General features: G+C 40.1%; 1 protein-coding gene across 3 annotated transcripts in view; it reads left to right on the top strand.

Annotated features, from left to right (window-relative positions):
- LOC119653504 (serine-rich adhesin for platelets) overlaps nt 1-23,699 on the top strand; it is a 123,119-nt gene that overhangs the window by 79,023 nt on the left and 20,397 nt on the right. For 2 of the 3 annotated variants that reach the window (XM_038058160.1, XM_038058161.1), the window contains 8 exons: nt 795-1,839; nt 9,591-9,935; nt 10,025-10,559; nt 10,620-10,797; nt 10,860-11,025; nt 21,352-21,768; nt 22,000-23,424; nt 23,476-23,591. In XM_038058160.1, coding sequence (XP_037914088.1) covers nt 795-1,839; nt 9,591-9,935; nt 10,025-10,559; nt 10,620-10,797; nt 10,860-11,025; nt 21,352-21,768; nt 22,000-23,424; nt 23,476-23,591 — 4,227 coding nt within the window. Of the gene's footprint in view, nt 1-438; nt 685-794; nt 1,840-9,590; nt 9,936-10,024; nt 10,560-10,619; nt 10,798-10,859; nt 11,026-21,351; nt 21,769-21,999; nt 23,425-23,475; nt 23,592-23,699 lie in introns of those variants that run through there. The other variant, XM_038058162.1, reaches the window with a different exon arrangement.

Here is a 23,699-nt window from a genome sequence, read left to right as displayed (position 1 = left end):
CAACGTTCTAAGCTTATTTGTCATAAATTTTCTTTTGTGTTGGCTTTCGGAAACACTCCATGAGAGTGGCCATCATTTTATCTTGATTTAATGTGTTACCATGGAGAAGACAATAGACCTGATGATGAATATGGATAAGGAGGGAATACAACAAAACCAAAAGCCATGCCAAAGAGGAATAGTTCACTAAGTAGTTGCCCTACTAAAACGACCTGCAGTTGCGTCTGCTTCTATTGTTTACATAAAACAATCATATCACGGATACACATTCATCTAATTCATATACCTCCAGTAGCGTGACACGAAATCATTTAATTCATTAGAAAAGTGCCACCTGCAAAGAGAAAAATTAAACTTGAAGTCACTTTGAGCACCAGTCATAGTTTAAACGATTCTAAGGTTTAGGAAATGAGGCGATAGTGTTCAATCAGGGTTCATGTACGGAGGTGTCATTATTAAATTACTCTCAGCCTTGTTTTGCGATAGTTTCAAGTGGAAAACCATTATATGACTATATTACGATAAGTACATAGCATGACCTCAACAAACTAATCGTGACCATTAACTGTCGGTGAATGGCTATGCAGCGACCTCATGCATATTTCCATATTACGTAGTCTTGTTATTATACTTTGGCCAGAAGCACACTTTCTTGAAGACATTACGTAACTTAGATATAGTGGGGTAATATGAGGTTTCATTTGCGATATAATCACTTCTTCTCTCGTTCCAAATGCAGATTTAGTTGGTATCAAATATAAATGGATGAATCTCTTTTTTTTTCTCTTTTTCAGGCGCAGCGAGTTCTTAGGATGTCTTTCATTCCCGATAAAAAATGTTGTTAAAACCGCCATCAACGGCTCCTACAAATTACAATCTCAATCATGCTTGACTAACCCACAACCACCAACTTTAACCCCTGCTTCGCAGCACTCCTCACATCCCGTTATACAATCATCTCTCTCGAAACATTCCGCCAACAGCACCTGCTTCACCAACGAAATGGCATCAACCACCACAGCGAATCATCAACAACCGAAGCAGCGTACAAGTAGCGTTGAAGAGGAAGTGATTAGCCTGGATAGTGTACCGGCAGATAGCAGCCATCCGAAAGCAACGGCCGAGAGTAACCCAGGCGGACAAACTATTGTGTTGAGCAAGAAGGCTATTCATCAACGTGATGCAGATGAGAACCTGTTCCTACGATTCTTGGAGTTGGATCCGCCTCCGGACGGAAGCGGATCTGGATCACAAGGATCTGGACCCCATCGAAGAATGTCTACATTTAAGCCGGCCGTAGGACGCACTCCATTCACTATCACGAAGAGGCTGACGCGAACTGCTGAAAAGGGTTTTGGATTCTCAATTGTTTGGACTCACCCCCCACGAGTGGAAAAGATTGAACCTGGTCTTTCGGCGGAAAAAAATGGAATCATTCCAGGTGACTACGTTATTTTCGTGGATAAACACAATGTGGTAACGATGCCGGAGGCTGATGTCCTGAATTTAATTCGATCGCAAGGGAATAGTTTAACGATCGAAATTTTTCGACGATCTGGACCATCGAATATTTCCGGTCTTGGTGCTAGTGGTGCCAATCGTGTAGGTAGCAGTATCCCAACTGGAGCAACATACCCTATTGTCGTGAATACAAACGTGAATGGATTAAGTAGTAAAAAGGTTACTAGTGCAGCGAATAACTATATAGCAGAAGAAATGTCCCCAGCCATTAAGCAGACAGTGGGAGTTGAACCCCGGTCGTCGACAGTCTGCTCGAACACTTCGTTAGAGACAACTAAGAGAAGGCTGCATTTACCCCAAGTTACGTTTAGTAAAGAGGTAGGGCCTGGTGTTATAGTTTGAAATAAAATCGTTGCTTGTTTTTAAAGATATAACATCACTCAAAGACTACATCATATAGTTGAAGTGAAAAGCTAATAATGCAAAATACTTACATATATTATCTAAGCCACTTTCCCTTCCTAGCTTTTATTAATTTATTTTTACTCCTCAACCGGTTGATTACTTTACTTAACCTTTCCTGAAATATATATTTTTCAATTGTATACAAAAGGCAAATTAGCAAAATTGTGTAATATTTATTATTAATTTATTTTGTTTTTGGCATATTATTTGGCAATAAATATTTACTATTGCGTAGATAAATTATATAAATTATTCATTGTAGCAAAATTATTTGAATTCGAAATCTTTTAAATTTCCAAGAATCTTTTATCGAATTTTTATGTCATTATTCTGTTATCTCGACGACATGTTTATGTTTGTACATTTCATAGTTGGTTAAATTAAGTTTGTTAATTTTAGAGTGTTTTATTTGATCCCATTATTGTCATGTTCCAATACATTTTTTGCTAAATATATGTATATTTTAAAAACAAAAACTCTATGTAATCTATATAATCTGTCAATATTTTATTTATCGTGGATAACCTTGAAGCGTCTTGCACTACAGGACTGCGATATACTTAGGCTTCCTATTCCATGTTTCCAAGCATGTTTTGACTGGCTTTATACCATGTGGTGGAGCATTATTATGCGGAAGGATAACTTTGTTGTGCCATTGTTCGTATTGTGGTCGTTTTTCAATAAAGGCTCACTTTAGTCCTATCAGTTGAAGTCGATATCAGCTTCCAGCTCTAAACTCATTGTGTTTTAGTACACCATACCGAGTTAATCACATCAAATCCAGAACACGAGCTTCAATTTTCACGCAAAAGTTACCGGTTTTGCGTTATTAGACGTTAAAAGTATTCATTTTTGTTTTAAGCCATTAGCAGTTGACGTTTGATGATCGATAACTCAATCCATATTGCACCTACAAAAAATAAAAATGTTCATGCTTAAGGTTTTGTTTGTAAAAGGTGGTTTGTAAAACAAAATCAGTTCAATGTCTGTCTGTCTGATTAAGACGAAATTTGATCGGAAGGTGAGAACTGTGAACAGGCAGTATTATTATTATTCTGTTAAGGGAAGTCACACCGCTTCCTTAAAGAAATATTGTGCCCCTTTTACTGGTTAAGAATTTTAGTATATTCCCAACTTCCAAATCATTCAACTTTGCATCTAGTATTAAGTGCTGGACACTGCCCAGAACGTGTATAGAGGTTTCATCACAATCCGCACAGAACCTACAGGTAGTACCCGTAGATATCCCTAGCTTCCAAAGTGCTCCACCGTTCCTCTTCATTTTTTAATGTCGTAGCAATGAACCCTTCTGTGGTTCTGGCCCATGTAAAGTCGTCCCTGCTCCCTTACAACCCAACATGACCTGGAACGCAGGGTATTCAGACCTTGTTCAACGAGCCGCGTGTATTCATTCTCTGAAGGCATTCTCATACCAGTTTAGCGTAGCAATGTTTTGGCCCCTGTAGTTCCTTTGGAGATTAAAGACTATGACACTGATGTAGGGGATTACGCTTTAGAACGTTAGTTCCAATATAGTTGACTTTCTCCACCGTTTTGAGTACCAACGATGTTAGGCTAATTGGTCCGAAAGATTGAGGGTAGAACAAAGATTACTTTTGCTTGCCTGCATGCCATTAGTATATATCCCAGGGCTATGCTGGCCCCTACCACCCTCAGAAGACACTCTAATATGATTCCTAGGCCCCTCTGGATAAATGCTGGGAAGATGCCACCTACTCCAGGTGATTTCAGTGGTTTAAAAGTTCCCACTGCCCACCTTACCCAAGCTTCCGAACATTACTCATTTGCTAGTCTCCAATTCGCCTTCTCTCGTTCTTGGGGTGTCAAGCAGAATGTTGGCGCTTGCCGCCGTAAGGTAGGGAGTCTGTCCTCCTCATTCTCAGTAAATTTCCTATCTTCCTCCTTCAAACAGACAAAAGATATTGTCCCATCCTTGGCTATAGCCTTGTAAAGCCTGGTTGTTCCTGTGATTTGTTCGATTGCTTCACAGAATACCCTGACGCTGTTCCGTTTTGCTTCCTGGTCACGTTGCTATACGCAGTCAGTGCATTATTGTACTTCGACCAGTCCGCGGTTTCTTTTGCCCGGTTGAAGAGTTTTCGTACCTCTGTTTTCATTCTGGCTAGATTCCTGTTCCACCTTGTTACATCCCTTGATGGCTTAACTATCTTAGCCGGATAGCTGGCCTCATATGCGTCAATGATGACTGCGTTCAAGTTTTCCACCGCTGTTTATATTTCCAGTTCGCTCTTGATGTCACCGCCCCCTTGAAGGTGACCCATGTTGTTATTCAGGCGCGTTGCATAGGAATCCCAATCGATTTTCTTGGAATTCCTTACTATTTTTCTTATTTCGGAGTAACGCTCAATGTCGAATCTGATTATTCTGTGGTTAGACATAAAGGACTCATCCAACACCCTCCAATTCCTGACTAGCCCGTTCAACAAAGTATTTCCTGGAATTATGTCTAGTACCTCTTGCCTAGTGCAGGTCACAAATGTTGGAGTGTTCCCTATGTTATATAATAATAATTTATATATCCTTATGTTGTATAATAATAAGTTAGAAATTTATTGCTAAGAGTAAATTCAAGAAGGCACTCACCTCTTCGATTGGTGTCGCTGCTTCGCAGACTTCGTGATGGACGTTGGCATCGCAGTCGAGGAGAAGTGGTAACGTCCTTTCTCATACGAATTGAGCGATTAGTTCCGGTTGAACCTGGATGTCGTCTTCTGGGAAGCAGCCCAATGACACGACTGCCTCTTAAGCGCTCCTCCCGGCTTCCAGTGAGGCTTAGACAGCCACAACGTCCCTGGTAAGAAACTGTGAAAGACATATATATTATAAATTACGTTTATGAATTATGCAAGCTCTTGGGTTTTCACAAGAGGAGTCCCAAATTACATGCATGCTTCCTCCTTGCAAACTGCGAATCTGCCTCCGGTAACCCCAGGGCACCGAGCCAGCGCTATTCAAACGTTCGCCTTGAGCTTGCCCTTGCAATTACCACAGATGCAGCTTTCGTATGGTGAAAGTCTGTCTGGGCTATCTTAGTGCTGGTCATTGGCGTTATGGTTTGGAGCTCTTCTCCGCTATCGGAGTACCACCCTCCTCCTCCGACATGGCTCTTTGCTGCGCGTCGTTGTCCATCCTAAACCCTAGAGGATCTAGGTCTACGGTTGTCCAACTCCTGCTCTTCACTCAGCAGCAGGTCAACTTCCTTGGCTGATCCAGTCCTTTCCACCTCTATGGCTTCCGAGAATTCTTCGGGGACCTCGGTATGATTTTCCCAGTGCACGTGCACGTTGCCAAATCGATAGTTGATAAAGTAGCACCGACGTTTGATTGCTTCCAGGGGTCGGTCATCTACCCCGATCGTGAGGAGTCTACCGTTGCCCACCACCTTGCTTCTGAAGACTCTTCATAATCGCGTATCAAGATACTTATTCTGAGCGATAAGGGGTCCATGAGATCTTCCGTCTTTATTCTTGCGGCGAGAGAAGCACGGTCACCATGTGTGCTCCTGGTCTATCATCCCTAGCACATGTTGACATTTCTGCTCCTTCCCAACCTGTCAATTTAAGAACTATGGTCCTACGCCAGTGTCTTCTATCTGGCAGTCCATCAATATATAACCTCGTCGAAAGTGTATCCCGGTGAACAGAGATTTCGCAGTCCATCCCTTGGACATCTGTCTGACGACGAGGTCTTCGATAGTTTCCTGCACCTTACGAGTCAGTACTTGCTTGAGAAACATTTTTGGCAGTAGAACCAGTCAAATGCCCTTGACCGCACTATCATAGCTAATGGCGAACTTCCTGATTCCCACCTTCACCCCTGACCTGCCGGGTTTTCTCCCCTCTTGGGCTCAGGATTGGATGTTCCCCCCCTTTCTTGGCTACGATATACCGCTAAGGTCCGTTCTGATCCTTCTTAATCGCCTCATCTGGTTTCCACCCTTAATTCAGATAACGCGGGTACCATTTAGCACCTGCGCCTCTGAGAGCTGCCTCCTTTCTGACGTCTGATATATTGATTTCAGACGGGCTTTTGCTTGTCCCTGCTTTTGGAACAGTGGTCTTTGTCAGTTGTTGTCCTCGCAGTATGCCAATGTTGACCTTGAATCTACTGCTCTGGAAAACTGATACGCTTATATGAAATCTATTATATCCACCTATACCAGTTCATATAAACTTATCTGTTCACATAAACTTGCTAGTGTCAAAGTTATAGCGGTTCAAACTTCGCTGGAATGTACTCTGCAAATAAGAGTGAAGTCGAGTGAAATATTAAAATCCCATTCACGAAGAATCTGCTAATCCCCAGCCATTTTTAAGATTCTGTTTAAAATAAAACCTTATTAAATCGATTTACGATCTGTCTACCTTTCTCGGAAACGGTTATAGCGATTGACACCAAGATGGGAACTGTGAATGCTCACGCATACAGGTTCATCATTCTACGTCGAATATACATGCAAAAGGGACGTGTAATTTTCATCGAATATAGTCAGGTGGGGTATCAAATGAAAGGTCTCCGTTAGTACTTTCCGAAGCCGGTTTTAGTTTTGCCATTAGTTTAAACGTGGGGTATGCATGGGATCGAAAATGATAATTTCTTTCGCGGACACATTCTCAGAAACTATTCAACCGAAAAATCTGAAAAAAAATTCAAGAGAGCGCCACTATATGGTGCCTACGCTTCGAAATATCCTCCATACCAATACCTGTTCAAGTTTCTCCTTAGAATTGACCATTTAATCGATTTTTGTGGTTATTTCGAATATAAAATTTTCCACCCCCGAGAAGGGGTGCCATTTTACCCTAGCGGAAGCGCACATCGGCGCTATATAATTCCTTATTTCTTCTTATTTTTCTTATGCCACCCTCTACTCCTACTTCCTTACAAATTGCATGTCCATCGTTCCTGCCCGAAAAAATTCAGGGATTGCAAACGATTTTTAACTTCAATCACTGGACTTATTACATGAAGCTTTACAATTTGAAAATTTTGAATTTGCTGCCCAAACACTAGAAAAAATTATGGAGAAGGCTGAATTCTCAACCCCAACCTAAAAGAGGGGGTGAGGAGTTAATGGAGAGCAAGGCACCTGGGCAAGGTGCGAGAAGGGGAGGAGCCTTCTCAGTAACCTCCGTGTACATCCCGATGATGATCACACTATCAGGGAGCGGAGGGGTACCATCATGATATAGGGTACGAAATCGTCACTATTTGGAGCAGCTCCTGCTTTCCTCTTGAACGCAATAGCGGAATTACTTTCGCCACTTTGGATACTATGTGGTAATTCTCCGCCCGCAGACGTAAATAGAGCTCTTAGCTTCTTACGTCCATCGTTCCGCCTGCACGTCTCCGCGGAGAGTTAGGTGGTACAACGTCCTTTAGAGAGTGGCCAACAATTTCATCAGTACCACAATGAAGACACGTTTGATGCTCACTAATATTCTTGGACAAATTGTTAAGAATTTGTATCCAATGTACCGATAGCAGGAGAAGGTGGGTGGCTATCAGATAGATGATGGCACCTGATTATATATAAACCGTTAAAGCTGAAGAAGTCTACTTTTCTACCTTGGTATTACAGTTGCCAAGACCATCCTTTACCATCACATGTCGAGCAAACTGTTGTATCATGATCACAATGTTACCGTTAAGAAACTTCTCCTAAACTGTATTCAATTGCTGATTGAAAGCATCATTCTCTCCTAAATCGGAAGTCGCAACTGTTGTGTCGCATTACACAGCTGTGATGCTTCTCAACCTGCACAGAATCTTGCAGCGAAAATTCTATCAGCAACCGGGTCCCCAGACCATGGGAGCACTCTTCCGCAGTAGTCGTCAACAACAATCCCACATGGAGTTTGAGTCTGCCACGACTAACTTTGCAAGACTATAAAAGCGTACTGTCAGAGAGGAATACGAGTACTTCCCAGAATTCCACCATATCACTTCATTTAGGCACAGAATCACAGGTTTATAGCGTCAAAGCCTCGCTTACATTGGAGTAAGCAAATATTCGAAGGTCCCTAATACCGTTATTATGGAGTGTGTGCACATCCCAGAAACCAATCATAAACCGTTTTTCAAAGCCAACGATCGCGCCGATGAAGTCCGAGGCGTCGTATGACGTTCTGGTAATAATAAAGTTTCAAAATTTGCAGATGGTCTTTCATGGCAAGCAGTTTTAAACCCCAACTAACAGGGCATCTCTAGTTAATCGAAAAACAAATTCATAATATGTATAGGACACGATACCATGTGTTGTCTGGTAAAGGGAATAGAAGAAGAGTTTTTTGTATATTCACTATCTTCATTTTGGTTAAATGAACTTATAATACACTGTTAACAGAAAAAAAATTATACCATTATTAATAATGTTTAAACCAATCATGAATCATCCTATCAGTGAACCTAATTGAGCCAGCGTGGTCCTCCTCCCCCTTTATCTTCTCCTATTGTCTTTGTCCTATTCGATAGCGGAGTCAGCTCAGTGTCCGGGTGAATTCGACGTGCTCTCAAACCACCATCTAGCGTGTCAGGCCAGCACTGTTTCGGTTAGCCTTTAACAATATTACCGCCAAAGTATCGATGGTTACAATCCCTAGCCATGAATGCTGGCATTGTTTGAAATGCGCAGTAACTTTTAGCATGCTCACACGATGAAAAGCCTAGAGTTTCCTTCTGTACTCCTTAATACTGAGCACCCAGAATGGATGTGTGTTGATGATTTTGGTCCTCTATTGATCAAGGGGCCTATGGAAGAGAAAATGCGGAACAATCGTTCGTATCGAGTGAAATCAAATTCGGTGCCCCCGTCGGCAAAAACGACACGGAATGCGGAATGTTAATGCTTTCATAGGACGAGTATGTATATCAATCAAAGTATCAAATGAATAATCTTCGTTTTGAAAGGGAATAGAGGGGTTACATTCCAAGGAATTCCTCTTGGAAACCACCTAACTGGAAAATCTGAAACAAATCACAATGGTACTTCCCTGTATGATGTTTACCTAGCCCTCAGATTATTCTCCATTCTCATATCTCCTTCATATCTAATAAAGATAAAGCTTCTTCTCTTTCCTTAGCCTGCGTCCCGTTTACAAGCAGAGTCGACTTTTTATTTTATTTTTTGAATGTCCTAGCATTTCTCCGAGGATTAGGATCTCTCAACACGATCATTTTGTTTTTGACAACATTAAATGCATTTTCCTGGTCGTCCTGTTGCGTCACTTGTCACTAAGACAGATCAAGTAGGATTTACTATACTTTATTTATCTTTTTCCCTGATCTCCGTATTTTATTTTTGTTTTACTGAAAATAGTACAAAGTATGTTGCCTCAAACGGCCCTCCTTTACCTGGGCTTGGAAGCAGCATGCTATGTAAATAACATGACGGGGTTATATAACAAAGATGAATCTGATAATAGCAAATATTTTAGAAATTTACTAGAAACACCCCTTACGCTGAACTGTGATGTATGTAGCTCGCATTACCTTTTCTTATTTGTCAGCCATTTTTCACAGTATTGTGTAAACTCTTATCTTTTAACCACATTCACAGAATGAATTTGATTTGGAAACTACTTCCTTTGTGATTCATTATATTTCTTTCTGTGTGTTTCTAGTCCATAGCCCCTTGTCATACCATCGAGGACCAACGTCGTCGCATTCTAGTGCAGGTCATCACTCGAGAGCAAAATTTTGTGAACACACTTCAATTCGGAATGCAACGATTCGCAATACCTCTCCAAGAACGTCGTGATCTCATTTCTCCAAATGATCACCGGACCTTGTTTCAAAATATCGACGAGTTGATTCGGATATCAGAGGATATACTGGAACAGTTGGTACAAGATGATCAGGAGATTCCATTAAATTTCGCATCGCGGGTGTATCTATCGAAGACGACAGCAATATGTGCGGCCTACAAAAAGTATTGTAATGGTATAAAGAGAGCTGACTGTGTATTGGTAAGCAAAAAAAATGTTAACCCTATACTTGCGGTCATTCACATTTCGAACACGTCTGACAGATGAATAAATATTTCTTTTCCGTGCAGGTCAACAAATCCCGTCAGCCAGGCTCCGATTTCGTTAGCTTTATCACCGAACCACAAGTGCCACGTAAACGTCCCGATTTGACAATGTTTATACATCGACCCCTCCAACATTTTCGTGAAATTCTAAAATTGATGCAACTCTTAGCGTCCCATTGTCGTGTAGATAGTGAAGAACATAAAAATTTTACTTCCGTTATAAATGAATTACAAGCTGCCTACCGGGAAATTACGGTAGGCGGTGGCTTAATGGAACCACTCGGTGAAGGTAGACCGCTTCTCACGCTTCAAGACTTGGAGTCAAGAATGGTATTCACTAAGTGTAAACCATTCACATTGGCCGTACAAGGAAGGCAGTGGATTTTCGGCGGTGACCTATCTAGGGTGGAAGGACGATCAGTGAAACCATATTGGACTTTACTGTTTAGTGATATTCTAGTATTTACAAAAGTTAGTAGGGATCGAGTAATGTTCATCACTGAGGAGCCGTTGCCTATAGCTAATATAGTTGACTCTTGCTTTCATATGAGGAAAAAAAGTGAGTACTTATTTGCATTGGGGTGATAATCGCAAATGACTGTTGAAACTTTCTTTTCAGCAACTGAATTCAGGATAACTGTCGATCCCAATGGACGAACAGCCGAAAGTCCAACCGCTTATTGTGCACCTGATTTGTCGAGGACACCAAAGAAAAGCCTACGTAGAAAAAGTTTAATACTACGAGCGCCATCCCTGGAGCTGAAAGCTGTTTGGCAGAATTTGTTACAGCGACAAATGTAAGTGGTCCGCGCTCTTTATGTAATTCCAATGAGATTCTCATATTTGATTTTATTTCAAGATTTTTAGTAAATGCAGCATTAGGTTCCACGCCGCTTTCTAGTCCGTTGGAATCACCAGATATTTTTAATACTTTAGTTCCACTTTGCGATATCGGAGCTACGACTACATCAATGGCGTCAATGAAGCTTTCATCAATGGATAGTATAAACAATAGAAATCTCCAGGTGCGTCTTAAACAGAAATCATTTCCGAATAAGCTTGAATCGAGTTACGATAGCATACCCAAATTGCAATCAATTTTACATAACTCATCGAATACTTTAGCTACAACGATGAAAACATCTACAGCCACAATTACAAGTACATTCCAACAACAGCAAGCGCAAAACACAACATTGCAAACAAGTCAAAGTATCTGCTCATCATCGAGACTCACTTTCAGTGGGAGTAGTATAAACAGCACTAGTTACACCACTGTGAATACAGTGAGCCTGTACACAAATAATCCATCAGTAGATGGTCCTGTGCAAATTCTCAACTCCGGAAACGTTGGTGAAATTCAAAGCAGTAGTAAATCTTTAACTGCCATCCCCGAAACAATATCTGAACTGCCTGAACTTGTGTCCAACAACAACCCTAGGTCAAATTCAACAACCCGCTTACAACAACGATTCACTGGGGCAAATCGTTCACTTGTTGAATTTAGCCTAAGTTCAGTGGGTAGGTCGTTTATTGATGAAACCGGAGAAGAATTCGATGAAAATGCCTCAGATCCTTCTCTGAAAACCCCCGAAACACCAACGCCAAATATTTCACCCACATCCTCCACCTCACACCGATGTCCTTCAGACACGTTTTCAAACGATTTCGTAGTTATCCAAGAGCCGTCCACACCTAGCGTTATAGTTTCACCTATGTCTACAAATGATCCTTTTAGAAACTTTTTCCGGTCTGCAAACCGGGGTCGTAGCGAATTAGATAGTCGAAGCGGCATTGACGTAGACTTGAATACCAAGTCTGACCCAGACCGCGAGGAACTAGGGGGTTTTTACAGTCGGCTATCAAATAGCCAATATGGTGGTTCGTGGGATCTGTTAGAGTTAGATCTAGATTTCCATGAAGTCAATTTTGATCCCTCTTACTACACAGACGTGGAGGAGTACGTTTTTCTAGCAGATGATCCATTTGGAATTTTGCCTTGCAGGCCGACACCACCCGATTCTTTAGACCTGTGATTTTTTGTCTATTTATTTTCTGAGAGTATTCTCGAATTGAATTGGGAGAAATGAGACAAAAACTAGTTATAAGCTAGATTTATCAAAATATCTACCTCGAAAGCCGACTTATTAGGATAGTGTGCAATAGATGTCAAGGAAAACTGCATTTGAAGTTTTTTCATTTATAAAAGGTGGAGGGAAAGATAATGTCAAAGTGCAGGGGTAAATTTTCGAATTGCTAAAGTAAACTGATCAGGTAAATTTGAAAATAGATAGACGCAAGTCGAGCCGCTTCCCTCGGATGTGTCAACCCCATTAGAAACTTTCGAAACCCCACACAAAATCTTTATAATCAGATGTATATTAGATGCCAAATTTTGCAGCTTAACTTCGACGAAGCCTAAAACAGACAATTGCCAAATTTGGCTGTGTGATTTAATAAATTTGGCCTATGCCTAAGTTACAAACTGGCCTACTTTTAGTTACCCCGTTGTTGTTATTCAAAAAATCGCATTTTATATAAATTCATAAGGAGTAGTCAATTCGTGATGTTTATTTCTATGTAAATTGAAAAGCCCCCAATGCGCTTAGGTAATTTGCTATGGAAATCATTTTAAAACCAACCTACATACCCGCAGATACGAGAACAGACAAAATACGAATGCATTCAAGAAACACTTCTTGTGGCTGTAAATTAAAAAATAACATTCAATTCACACGAAGTAAATCAAATTTTGTAGGTTAAGGAATTTTTCGAAATATTAACAAATAGGTATAACCGTGACGCTTATTAGTTAAAAACTAACGAAACCATACAATACCCTTATAACCCATTTAACTTCAGGCGACTGAGAGATAAAATAAAAATTTCACGAAATCATTATTAAAATTAGATATTATTAAACAATACTGTAAGATAGAATAAACTAGAAAAGTAGGGTAGGAATTTTACAAATTGGCAATGAAATTGCCTCCTGGTTCGGTTTGCCAAAAGAGCATTTCGCAAGAAAAGGAAGCAACGAATTGAAATAATACTTGAAATTATGAAAGTTTTTAGTTTATTTTTTCATCCATTTAAGTTTTCTTACGAGATATACGTCGTCTGTTCGGAACGTCCAGTGCCAGTTTTTCTTTCTTACTTCTGACTGCATTTCCGTTTGGAATATCTATGAGTGAAAATGTTCTCCGCATCAACAGGATTTTTCTGTCACTTTCTGCGTTCTTATAGTAAACTTTTTCTAAGGGCTTTACTCTGCAAAACACCTTCTGATATCTTATTGGCCTAATTTCTTCGATGTGATCGGTTAATTTTAAGTACCCAAGTGTAATCATCTTGAACACGTTAAGCACACGTTTACCTACATACTAAAATTACAGCCTTGAAGCGGAAGATTTTTTGACACTCTTTGTGTAGACGGTATGGTTTTTCAAATATATTTTTTCACCCTTAGAGCCTTCATCTCTAACGAGGGGAATCTTCAAGCACATCCACCTTTTCTCCTTCAACAACACAATAAGCCAAATCCGCCTTTAAACTTTAGGATACACCACTTCCAGAGTCCTCAATCCTTCCTGCGTTCTCCAGTTGCGAAAAGTCTGCAATTTTTCTCTAGGTTTGTTTACCGAATCTTCACATGGTTTGGGTGGATTTTGCACTGGTTGGCTTCATTCAGATTTATTTCCGAATACTCTTTCTGGTTTCCTTTTGTTATCCATTCTTTGCACATCATAAGGACACCGCAATTGTAGTATCTTATTAGCGCATTGAATTCCTCAGTCAGCTTCATCCCGAGTATTTGAGTTAGAATTTGGCTTTCGAATATGTCAACAAACTACTTTGACATCTCGGCCTGAATTCACACCTATTCCTGTTATAAATTCGGAAGCCAATTTTCCTACCTAATCTTTTCGTAGTAAACAGCCTGCCTTAGGAAAAAACCCAAACATCCTAGTTTTGCGCCAAAGTCCACCAATTCAATATTGCCTACCACAGCATATTGAGCAGGGTTTCATCCATAATCTTTAAAAGACAAAATATGTTTTACTACTCCTCTCCTCTATCCTTTCTGTTTTCCGAAGGAAAGGGTTTTGAAGTTATTAGCCGTCATTATTATTCGCAGGAAGTCGTTTTTCTCGATACCATCCTTTGTTTTGTCGCCATATGGGCTAACTCAGTCTATTTAGTCTACTCATTATCGCCGAAACTTGAAATTCTGACAATATTTTGTACAGTAACGAAAGACCGATACCTCCATATTTTCTGCACTGAGAATATCTAATCAATCGTTTACTTTCCACATTGAAACCCTTCCTGATATTTCTCGATAATTTTCTTTGAAAACGATTCGAAACTTCTTTCGATTATTTTTACGGTACTATGATGATGGTATGATAACACAACAACGATATCCCTTTATACTTCCCGCAGTAGACTTTGTCGCCATTTTTACAAATAGGTCACATAGTCTTTATGAGCCCACGAACCTTTGTCCTCATTCCCACACTTCTTGCCTCTAGTCTGCTTCCCTGGAAAATATTACTTTGCGCTGAAATCATGTTTTCATTTCGTCAAGTTATAAGCAAAACTTAAATTATGGCTCTCAAAGTTATCAGTCGAACTGCGGATCTCGTCCCTTATATGCTTTCGTTTGTTTTTACTGAAGATCTTGTCAGCGTTGAATCTTAATTCTACATATTTGGCTAGTTTGGCTCTTGCAATGGCTGGGGTAAGCCTGCTACTCCTGTTATTTGCAACGCGCATCAATATTTTTCTTTGACGAAATAGTGATCGCTACCGCAATCGCTCCACGGTATGTACGTTCATTGGAGATGTTAGATACAACTCGGTTCTCAATGAGAATTGATTGAACTTCACCCGTTTGGTGTTCTCTTATGAATCCGAGGTGAAGGAGGCAAATCGAAAATATTACAATGTTTCTGCTACAAACGAATTCTACGATTTATGGACGACGAAAACCATTCCGCATACTCATGTTCCGGATCTTTTTCTGCTTCTGAAAACAGCATGCTCTAGAGAGTCCTACTCTTAACGGTCTAATAGTATCAGTTCCTCCACCGTCAATACTATCTCTTTATATTGTAGTTTTCGACCCGTTAGATGAGAGTCCCAGAGCACGTTCCAGGTTCCAAACTCACTCAGTTTCCGGTTCCAAAACAATAGCATACTGTGAACAGATTGTCAGCCTTTTATTGAACCCGTATCCTGAAGGAACAATTGGCTCATTTCTGTCCATTTCTGACATGTTTGACGGCGGCGGCATTTATCCGCCGTTATTTAACAGTGCCGTTAACCTGGTATTCTCAGTGTGGAGGAATTTATCAAAATAATTATCGCTTCATGCTGTTTCGATAATGTAGGTATCGAAGTCTGTACGGCTTCACCCTGTTGAGTTGTTAGTAAAAGTTCCGCGCGTGGTGCGAGTGCTTTTCAAGCTTGTAGACTTGTTGACTTCCAGTCGTCCATTTGTCTATGAAGTTACTTTTTCCTTCGACAGAGTTTATGATAAGCTTCTAACCGTATCCGCGTTCTTGAAAATTGTTGTATTGCTCGGTATGCAGCATTCACCCTTTTCTTTTGTTTATAATCATTATAGAACTAGCCGTTCCGACTTTTTTGCGCCTGAGGCCTAAGATGATAGCGGCCGTAGTAACCATAGCATCTTCCAGATAGTTGTGAAAGTCAGTTGTTGATGCTCTACCCCGAGGACATCTAAAAGCTGCGGTTATTGCTCAATCTATTTCCCACTTTTAGGTGCTATGGAGGACCTTTCAGTGAATCGCTTCAATGTTCACTCTCACCTGATTGTCAGAGGTAATTCAAGATGGTATTGTTATTCGCCAACGAAATAATGATCCTAGCCACCTACAAGTTCTGACGTTTATCAGAGCTGAAGTAGGTAGGTTATAACCAATCACCATCAATCAAGGCTGAGGCGTTGTTAAAACTTTGCGTCGAACAAAAACCTATTAAAATGGTTCATTATTTATTTCTTTTTTATGTATTCTTACTAGAATACTTCGCAAGTATTCTTCATTGAGTCGGTATAGAATTTCTGATTATCGGCTATTTTCCAAGATGTTGACCGATAGTGTCAACGCTGGTATCATATAGAAAAGAATTGAACTGGAATCTCATTATAATAGTACTCGCCACCTATGCATTTTTAAAAAATTGCCAGAGAATAGTGTTCGATGGCTGGAAACTCGCTAGCTAAGATTTGCCTAAGTACCGAAATCAATGGGAAACGACCAAAAGGTGGACCGAAACTACAATGGCTTGGTAGGCTAAGTGGTGATTTCCGGACCAAGCCTACGACCGCAATAAATAGTGCATATGATCAAAACGAGCAGGCTCTGTTGCATAACGGGGCAAAGCCAGAAGAAGAGAATTGGTTAGATAGTATTATAATACTCCACTCTGTCTCGAATAACCCTTCTCTTAGGAAAACTATGAATACCTTAACTAACATATTTCGTGTACCGCCTCCCACACTCTTTTTGCGGCGTCCAGAATTTCATCATCGGGCGATTGTTGTGTAGTCACTATCATTTTCTGAAAGATAATATCCTGATGCTAGGAAAACCAGGGATATCTTTTTCTCTTAATTGTCAACGTGAAAGTAATATAAAGCTATTCTTTCACAGAGGTGCATGAAACATTGCTCCTTGCATTTCTCAATGGCCTATTGAAGATTCTTCATGTTCGTTCTGAAGAAGGCACTGTTAGGCGACTTGGCAGTTGTTTTAATACAGCTATATTTCTGCAACATACTTAGGGCTATCCTGTAGACTAGACACTTAGTACTGCCCGCTACATTGTTTCAGTCCTGGTCCTTGAGTAAGCGATTCATCCCCAAATATTTTTCTTCTCCACATCGGCGACTTATGGTGAGAGTGAATGCAGTGCAGCTATATATCTCAATCAGAAATTTTTAAATCATCTTCTTGTTTATTCCTCGTGCACTGTCCCCTTTCCGTATGAAACGTGTGGGCTTGAAGTATCTTACTTGCCAATGCAGCCAGAGGTCTGCTGTCAACATTTCTCCATATGCTTTCTATGTTATCTCCCTGAACAGATTCAATTGATGCGACCCTGCCATTTTTATCACCTTATTCTCCTTCTACTAATAAAATGGCACAAATCTCAGTGTGAAAGAAGTCGAATTTTCTCAAAAGCTCGAACCAGTTTTTAGTTCAGTATAATTCACAAATATTTTACCTCGGTTTCTTGATTAACCTCCATGCAATGTAGTTTAGTAGCTCCAAGGTGATCAAACCTGCGCTTTCTAGTGAATGGTACTTTGGTGACCTTGTTTGGATTAATGCGCGGCGCTTCTTCACCAGGTGCTAGTAGGCAATCTTCACATTTGCCTCTACAAATTAACACAATGTCATCCGCGTAATCTTTGAAATGTATTCCAATATTTTTTAGCTCTTCTAACAGTTCATCAACCAACATATTTCACAATAGGGGTGATAGTACCCTACCTTGCATATAAAGTTGAGTAGTGTTCATTACAATAGCGTTTGTAGCTGTCAGCATGTCTATTTGCCTACTGTATAACATCCAGCCCATCCAGAAAGCCAGGGTGTTTCCTACTCCCTTTCGAACTAGGATGTCTTATATCTCTGTATGCGATTGGTTGTCAAGCGCTTCTTCGATGTCCAAAAATGCACATGCTGCTGGCATATATCCGTCAGCTGATACAGGCAGTTTCGACTGACCGTCCTGTCCGGTAGGCATACTGACATGGACATTGGAGATTACGCGTTAAAACGTTAATTTTAATGTAGTTGTCTACAACCGCCTCGACTATTTTGAGTACAAAAGATGTCGGGGAAATTGGTTGGAAAATTTTAGGATGAAAAGGATCCTCGGAAGAAAGACCACTTTTATCCACGTTGCCTATGGTGTATATCCCAAGGCTATACTGTCCCTTACTTCAGCTTGTTATTATGATGTTCTCCACCACCACCACGTGTTCTATAAAGCAGATTTACCTTGTCCTCCTTATTTTCAGTAAATGTCCCATCTTCTTCAGACAAACAGAAGATATTGCCCTATTTTTGGATATTGTACAGCCTGGATGCTTCTGTAGTTTGGTGAAACGCTTCACAGAACGATGTTTGGATGAGCCATATTATTGCTCAGGTGCCTTACATAGCAGTCCCAATCTGCTCTGCTCGGATTCCTGACTATTTCTTTTATTTCAGAGTTCTCCTCAAGGTCGAATCTGGTTATTCTGTGACCCGACATAAAAGATTCATCCCTCCAATGCTTGGCCATATTTTATCATGGCTGCTGTGTTGCCGCGTCACACATCGTCGCGAAAGAAATGTTAAATGCACCTCTAATGGCCATTTCTCACATGAGCCAAAAAAGTCCTGCCTGCTGGCTGCGATCAAGCGGCCACCTAAGATTGCACATACGAGTACCACTTATGAGCCTATCTGCTATTCTTTCCCCTTCTTTTAGCAGAGAAGATAGACTGATCGGTAATTTCAATGTAAGCACATGCCAAATATGTGCTGCATCTATTCCGAATATGTAGAGCTATTGTCATGTCAACTGTATCCATGAAACGAGTTAAAAGCCATTCTACTAGCTCATACCATAGTCTAGCCTCTCAATGACAATTGCCTAGCCGACGTTACGTTCTTCTTCAGAATGCCAATACCATCGTTTCATCGTTGATCAGACCTCAGCTGAGAAGTGTCCTTGTCGTTTTCCTCTACTTTACTAAATGTGAGTTCCACTATGGTGTTTTACTCTTTTTTGGCATACTTTGGTTCGCCTCAAAATAAATCTTTACTTTGGCGAAATGGAAGGGTTAGAGGTTATGCATTACGAAATTAATGCCTCTGTGGCCCTAAGTGGGCGTTATCGTTCGACATCGCTACTTTCCGACAAAAGCCACGATGTCAGAAGATGCTATCGTGATTTCGCGTTAAAGAAAATGAGTTTCAAGTTGAAAATCTGCAGTTCGGTGTTGACGTGAGAACTTCCCCAACAAATGAAATGGGCGCTAACAATCCAGTCTCTTCGTCTCTGCATTTACTCTTAGTATATAGTATAGCTCTTGCACCCAATCCCCTGTGGACATTAATGAGGAAAGATTTACTTCCTATACTACTCCTTCGTGTCATATATTGTCGAATGCCTACGCGATATCGAGAAATATGGCTCTGTAAAGGTAATTATTTTCCTGAGAAAATCTTATTTCAGTTCATTATTTCGATGTTTTATCCGAAATCCTAATGATGGGAAATGATTTTTTCAGATACGAAATAATTTAAATAATTTATATTTAAATTAAATTTAAATAATTAACAGGTGACGCACCTTCATCGGCGTCATATCTTGCCCAGAAGTTACTACCCAGTGTTGTATCAAATTCACATTATTGCGACTTAGGTATTGGTTTAGTTTTGCTTGTTTCTTGCAACATGGTGTACTTTGAAAGTCTGAAGAGCTATGTCCACATCGAGTTCAATTTTAGTGTCAAATAAGTGCTAACATAATTACAAAATTTCAGCGAGGTGGTCGGACGTTTAAAGATTTTTACTATCCCTGGAGAATGATCCGAAGAAAGATGGTAGCACACCTCAGCAATGGTGCCCCTAGCAGCAAAAAACTTGTGGCCTAATGCACCATAAAAATACGCAAAGTCCTAGATTTTAATTTTTAGCCAACAAAATCCTACAAATATTGTTATTTAATCGATTAATTCTGTCATCCTTATGGATATTGTATGTCGACGCGCTTCGCAATACTCCTCCAAAAAGTAGTGTTTGATTTTCAACCCTCTTTCCAATTTTTTTCTGATTTTGTTCTGATTCCATTTCACATATTACAACTACGATTTTGCGTTAGATCCTTTAGTTATCAAAGAAAGCTTTCTTTAATTTATCAATATCAAAATGTATCTATGCAAGTGGATTTGCGTGTTACCTTGGATGCTGTAGTGGTGCAGTCACTTTCTGACTTTTGTTTGATCCATCCTCCTCCTTCCCGTTTCATATTTGCATTTTTGGGACTTGGTAAAGTTCGGTTTTTACCCTTTATCGTTTCCATATGAGGAGCATTCATCTTCGCACATGAGATGTCCCCTACTTTATCCGTGCAGACGTAGTGTATCTTCATATTTTATTTTAGTGTACAAATTTATTATGTTTGATTTCAATTCAAAATCCGGGTTTTATCGTTTTCCTCATAGTTGCTTATAGTCTATAATATGGAAAAACAGTACGTAAAATACACTAACTAAACAGAACAGTTAAATAAATCCAAACGAGATTTATTTCAAATGGAAATTACATTCAAATGAACATGAATAAATTACCGGCATAAAAATAGTCAACGTAAGAAAGAATTAGTTAGCTCAAGTATATATGTACACTGGAATATGTAATGCCTACCGTTTACTCAATAATTTCTTGCTTTCGAACAAAACGTGCCATTTTAATTGCAAAAAACATGGTTACAATACAAAATATTAAAAAACAATTATGAACGAGAACATGAGTTGCATTGAATAAATATTACTTTGAATAAAAACGCTTGTGAGTTTTCATTTATCCTTTTTGATTTTGTCAATCTCTGGAAAAGCGGGTCAATTTACTAGTTTTGACGGAAAAATGAGAGTTGTTGCTTTTTGAATAACAAATTCAACGCATTTTTGTGATGGGCTCGTGAAATGCATTTCGATATTGCTTTGAATTCTTGAATTGTTTCCTTTTTCGACCTAAACAATTTTGAATCTTCCAGCATTCCAATATTTTCTTGAATAAAAACAAGCGTTTTTAATCGAAGTCTCCTAAATTTTGTATTATTACCACTAAATCGAATTCATCATTATTTTGTACAGTTTATTTTTGTATTTTCGAATTTTCTTTTCGGAAGGTTGAGTTTCTTTGCAATGCATGCGGTAGAAATGATGAGACCATCACATAGTTAAGTAAAATCTCCAAACTAGTAAAGCAAATTTTCCCTTTCATAAAAAGTGAATGTGAAGGTTCTGAATCAAAAAGCAACAGACTTTCTAGCAGAAACTTATCAAATTATTTTGATGAATTGGTGGTCTTAAATCTTTTATTCTGGGGTACAAATAATCTAAAGTAGGCGGAAAATATCAGGAAGCTTCTGAAAAAAGAAGGCCTACCTTATGTTCTTTATACGGACTTTCAGCCAACTCTTCTCTGTCTCTATCGCCATAACTCAACTTTACTTCCACATATATTTTTGGTAGCACCGAATACCTTGTAGTTGACTACAAAGCTGTAATTTTCCAAACGATTCATTCTATCATGCAGAATCGAACCATTAGTGAGTCCCAACAAATAGAACAGTTAATCGACGAGAAATGTCGCATATTGAATAAAACTGGAACGCCGAAAGGAAGCGCAATACACTTGGCCAATTGGATGAAGGGACAGTTAGATAAGCAACAAGAGCAAGCCAGAATGGTCGCTGCCGAACTGAAAGAACTAAACAACGAACAGTGCGATGCAGAAACACTCGACGAACCGCCCTTGGAGGAGGAAAAAATAACGTTCTGGACTCGTGAACAACTGGAAAAAAGAACGAAAGAGCTAAATTTGGCCAAGGAGAACGGATGCCCCAAGCCATCTGCCGTAAAACGACGTCTAAGTGGAACGGAGGAAGATCTTATCAGTGACGTCGAGGATGAAATCAAGAGTCCTTCTCGTAGCACAACGTCCGATAGTCAGGTAATCAATCTTAAATTATTCCCTTAGATCTTCTAAAAAAAAACTCTGGGCTAATATTATTTCATTTGCCAAACGAAACTATCATTCCCAGCTTCTTATAATTAACTTGTCCTTCATTGTTATCATAGCACAAGCAATCACCATAAGTATAAACTGCTAGACAATTTACAAATTTTCTTTCTCCTCTACCCTTTGTCGTCCACGGGCTTCGCCTCATTAAAAAATATCCAGATAACAGTTCGCTCAAGTCCTATAGCAAATGCAGCTGATAAGCTATCAGTTTGCCGGCATTGCCACAAAAACTGCAAGAAAAAATCATCGCAATCACCAACATTACTTTGTAATTCGCTTAAAGTTCAACATAGCCAAGCTTCACCGAATCGTTGTTGTCAACTGAGTTCCTTAGCGAACGCAAACAACACTAATGGTATTGCTAGTTTTGCCAGTTCAATACAGATGAGCATGGCTTTCCTAGACGAAGTCAAATCTAACTCAGATACTCTGTCGACAACAGCTTCGACCACGATTACCCCGTCCAAGATATTAATCAGCCAATCCAGCGATTCTGTCACACACAAAAGTAAAACAACGGCTACATCGACAACGTCCCTTACAACCGTCACATCCACACCATCACCGAAGACAATAAGTACGAAACCAAGCAGAGTATCGCCACCTCACAAATTCATCCCTTGCAACTGCAAATGTAACCCCGAAGACTTCGAGAACTCAACGGTAAAAGCAGACGAACTTCATCAGGAAACTTGTAGACTTTTGGACGATGTTTCTAAAATATCTCTGAACACCCTTATGAAGGATACCAACGATATCCACAAGAATTGCAAATGTATTTGCAAGAATGGGGTGGACAAACAGCAACGAACTAAAAATCAGAATGGAGATCAAAGAGAAGAGCATGACGGACAGATCCCGTCTCCTAAAACGGCTGAAGAAGATATTTCTTTGGTGCTAATTGGTTTGGCTCAATTAACACCAGCTGCCAAACTAGTGAATTCCGAAGGCTTCGTTCCTTCAATATCAGTAGTGCCACCCACCCCTGATGCAGTCCTCTCCAAAACCTCAACTTGCATTTGGGATAACACAACAACAACTTCAACAACGGCTAAAGTAACTATTAATCACATACCGCATCAAAATACTACTGATACCATCACAGAGGATTCACCGGACGAGTCACCCCAAGACGAAGAACCACCTTATAAAGCGTTAAATACAAGTCTACGACGCTACGGAACACTCTCCAGTCTAGAAAAGGTGGCGTCCGAAGATGGTGATGACGAGGATGTTGACGATCAAGGAGATGAGGAAGAGGACGATGATGATGACATTGAAGTCATTACCAGAGAGGTTTTCACTAACGCCAACAACAACGCCTCACTCAGAAACTGGACAGCGCGAGCTGGATCCTATGTTGCCGAAAAAATGTCATTTTTCGAAGAGTCTCGCGCTTTTATCGATAAGTACTTGGGTAGATGGCATCAGGACCAAGAGAACGAGGAAGATCATATTGGTGAAGACGAGCAAATGGATGAATGTACCTCAGGAGCAACGTCCGGTGAAGAGGTGTGGGGCACTCCGACCAGTGGTGGTGAAAATGACGACATGAACATGCAAAACTCCGATCACACCCAATCGGTAACTACTCTAAAAGTATTTCTAAACTCTAATTGAAACTTTTTCCCATAGTCACCAACGAAGTCCAGCTCCTCATTAAATGGGGATGATGACACGGAATTGATGATGGATGAGCTTTTGATGGCCCCACCAATGACGGCCAGTACCATCAGAGGCCTTTTACCACGGTAAGTACAAATGAATTGTATGTGGCATATCCTGCGGTGGCCTTCCGATTTAGAGGTACATAGTAAAATTTTCAAATCTGTTGGTTGGATTTTTGTGCTCTGGACCCA

This window comes from Hermetia illucens, chromosome 4 (assembly GCF_905115235.1).
Source record: "Hermetia illucens chromosome 4, iHerIll2.2.curated.20191125, whole genome shotgun sequence".
NCBI lineage: Eukaryota > Metazoa > Arthropoda > Insecta > Diptera > Stratiomyidae > Hermetia > Hermetia illucens.
This window is presented reverse-complemented; position numbering and strand designations above follow the sequence as displayed.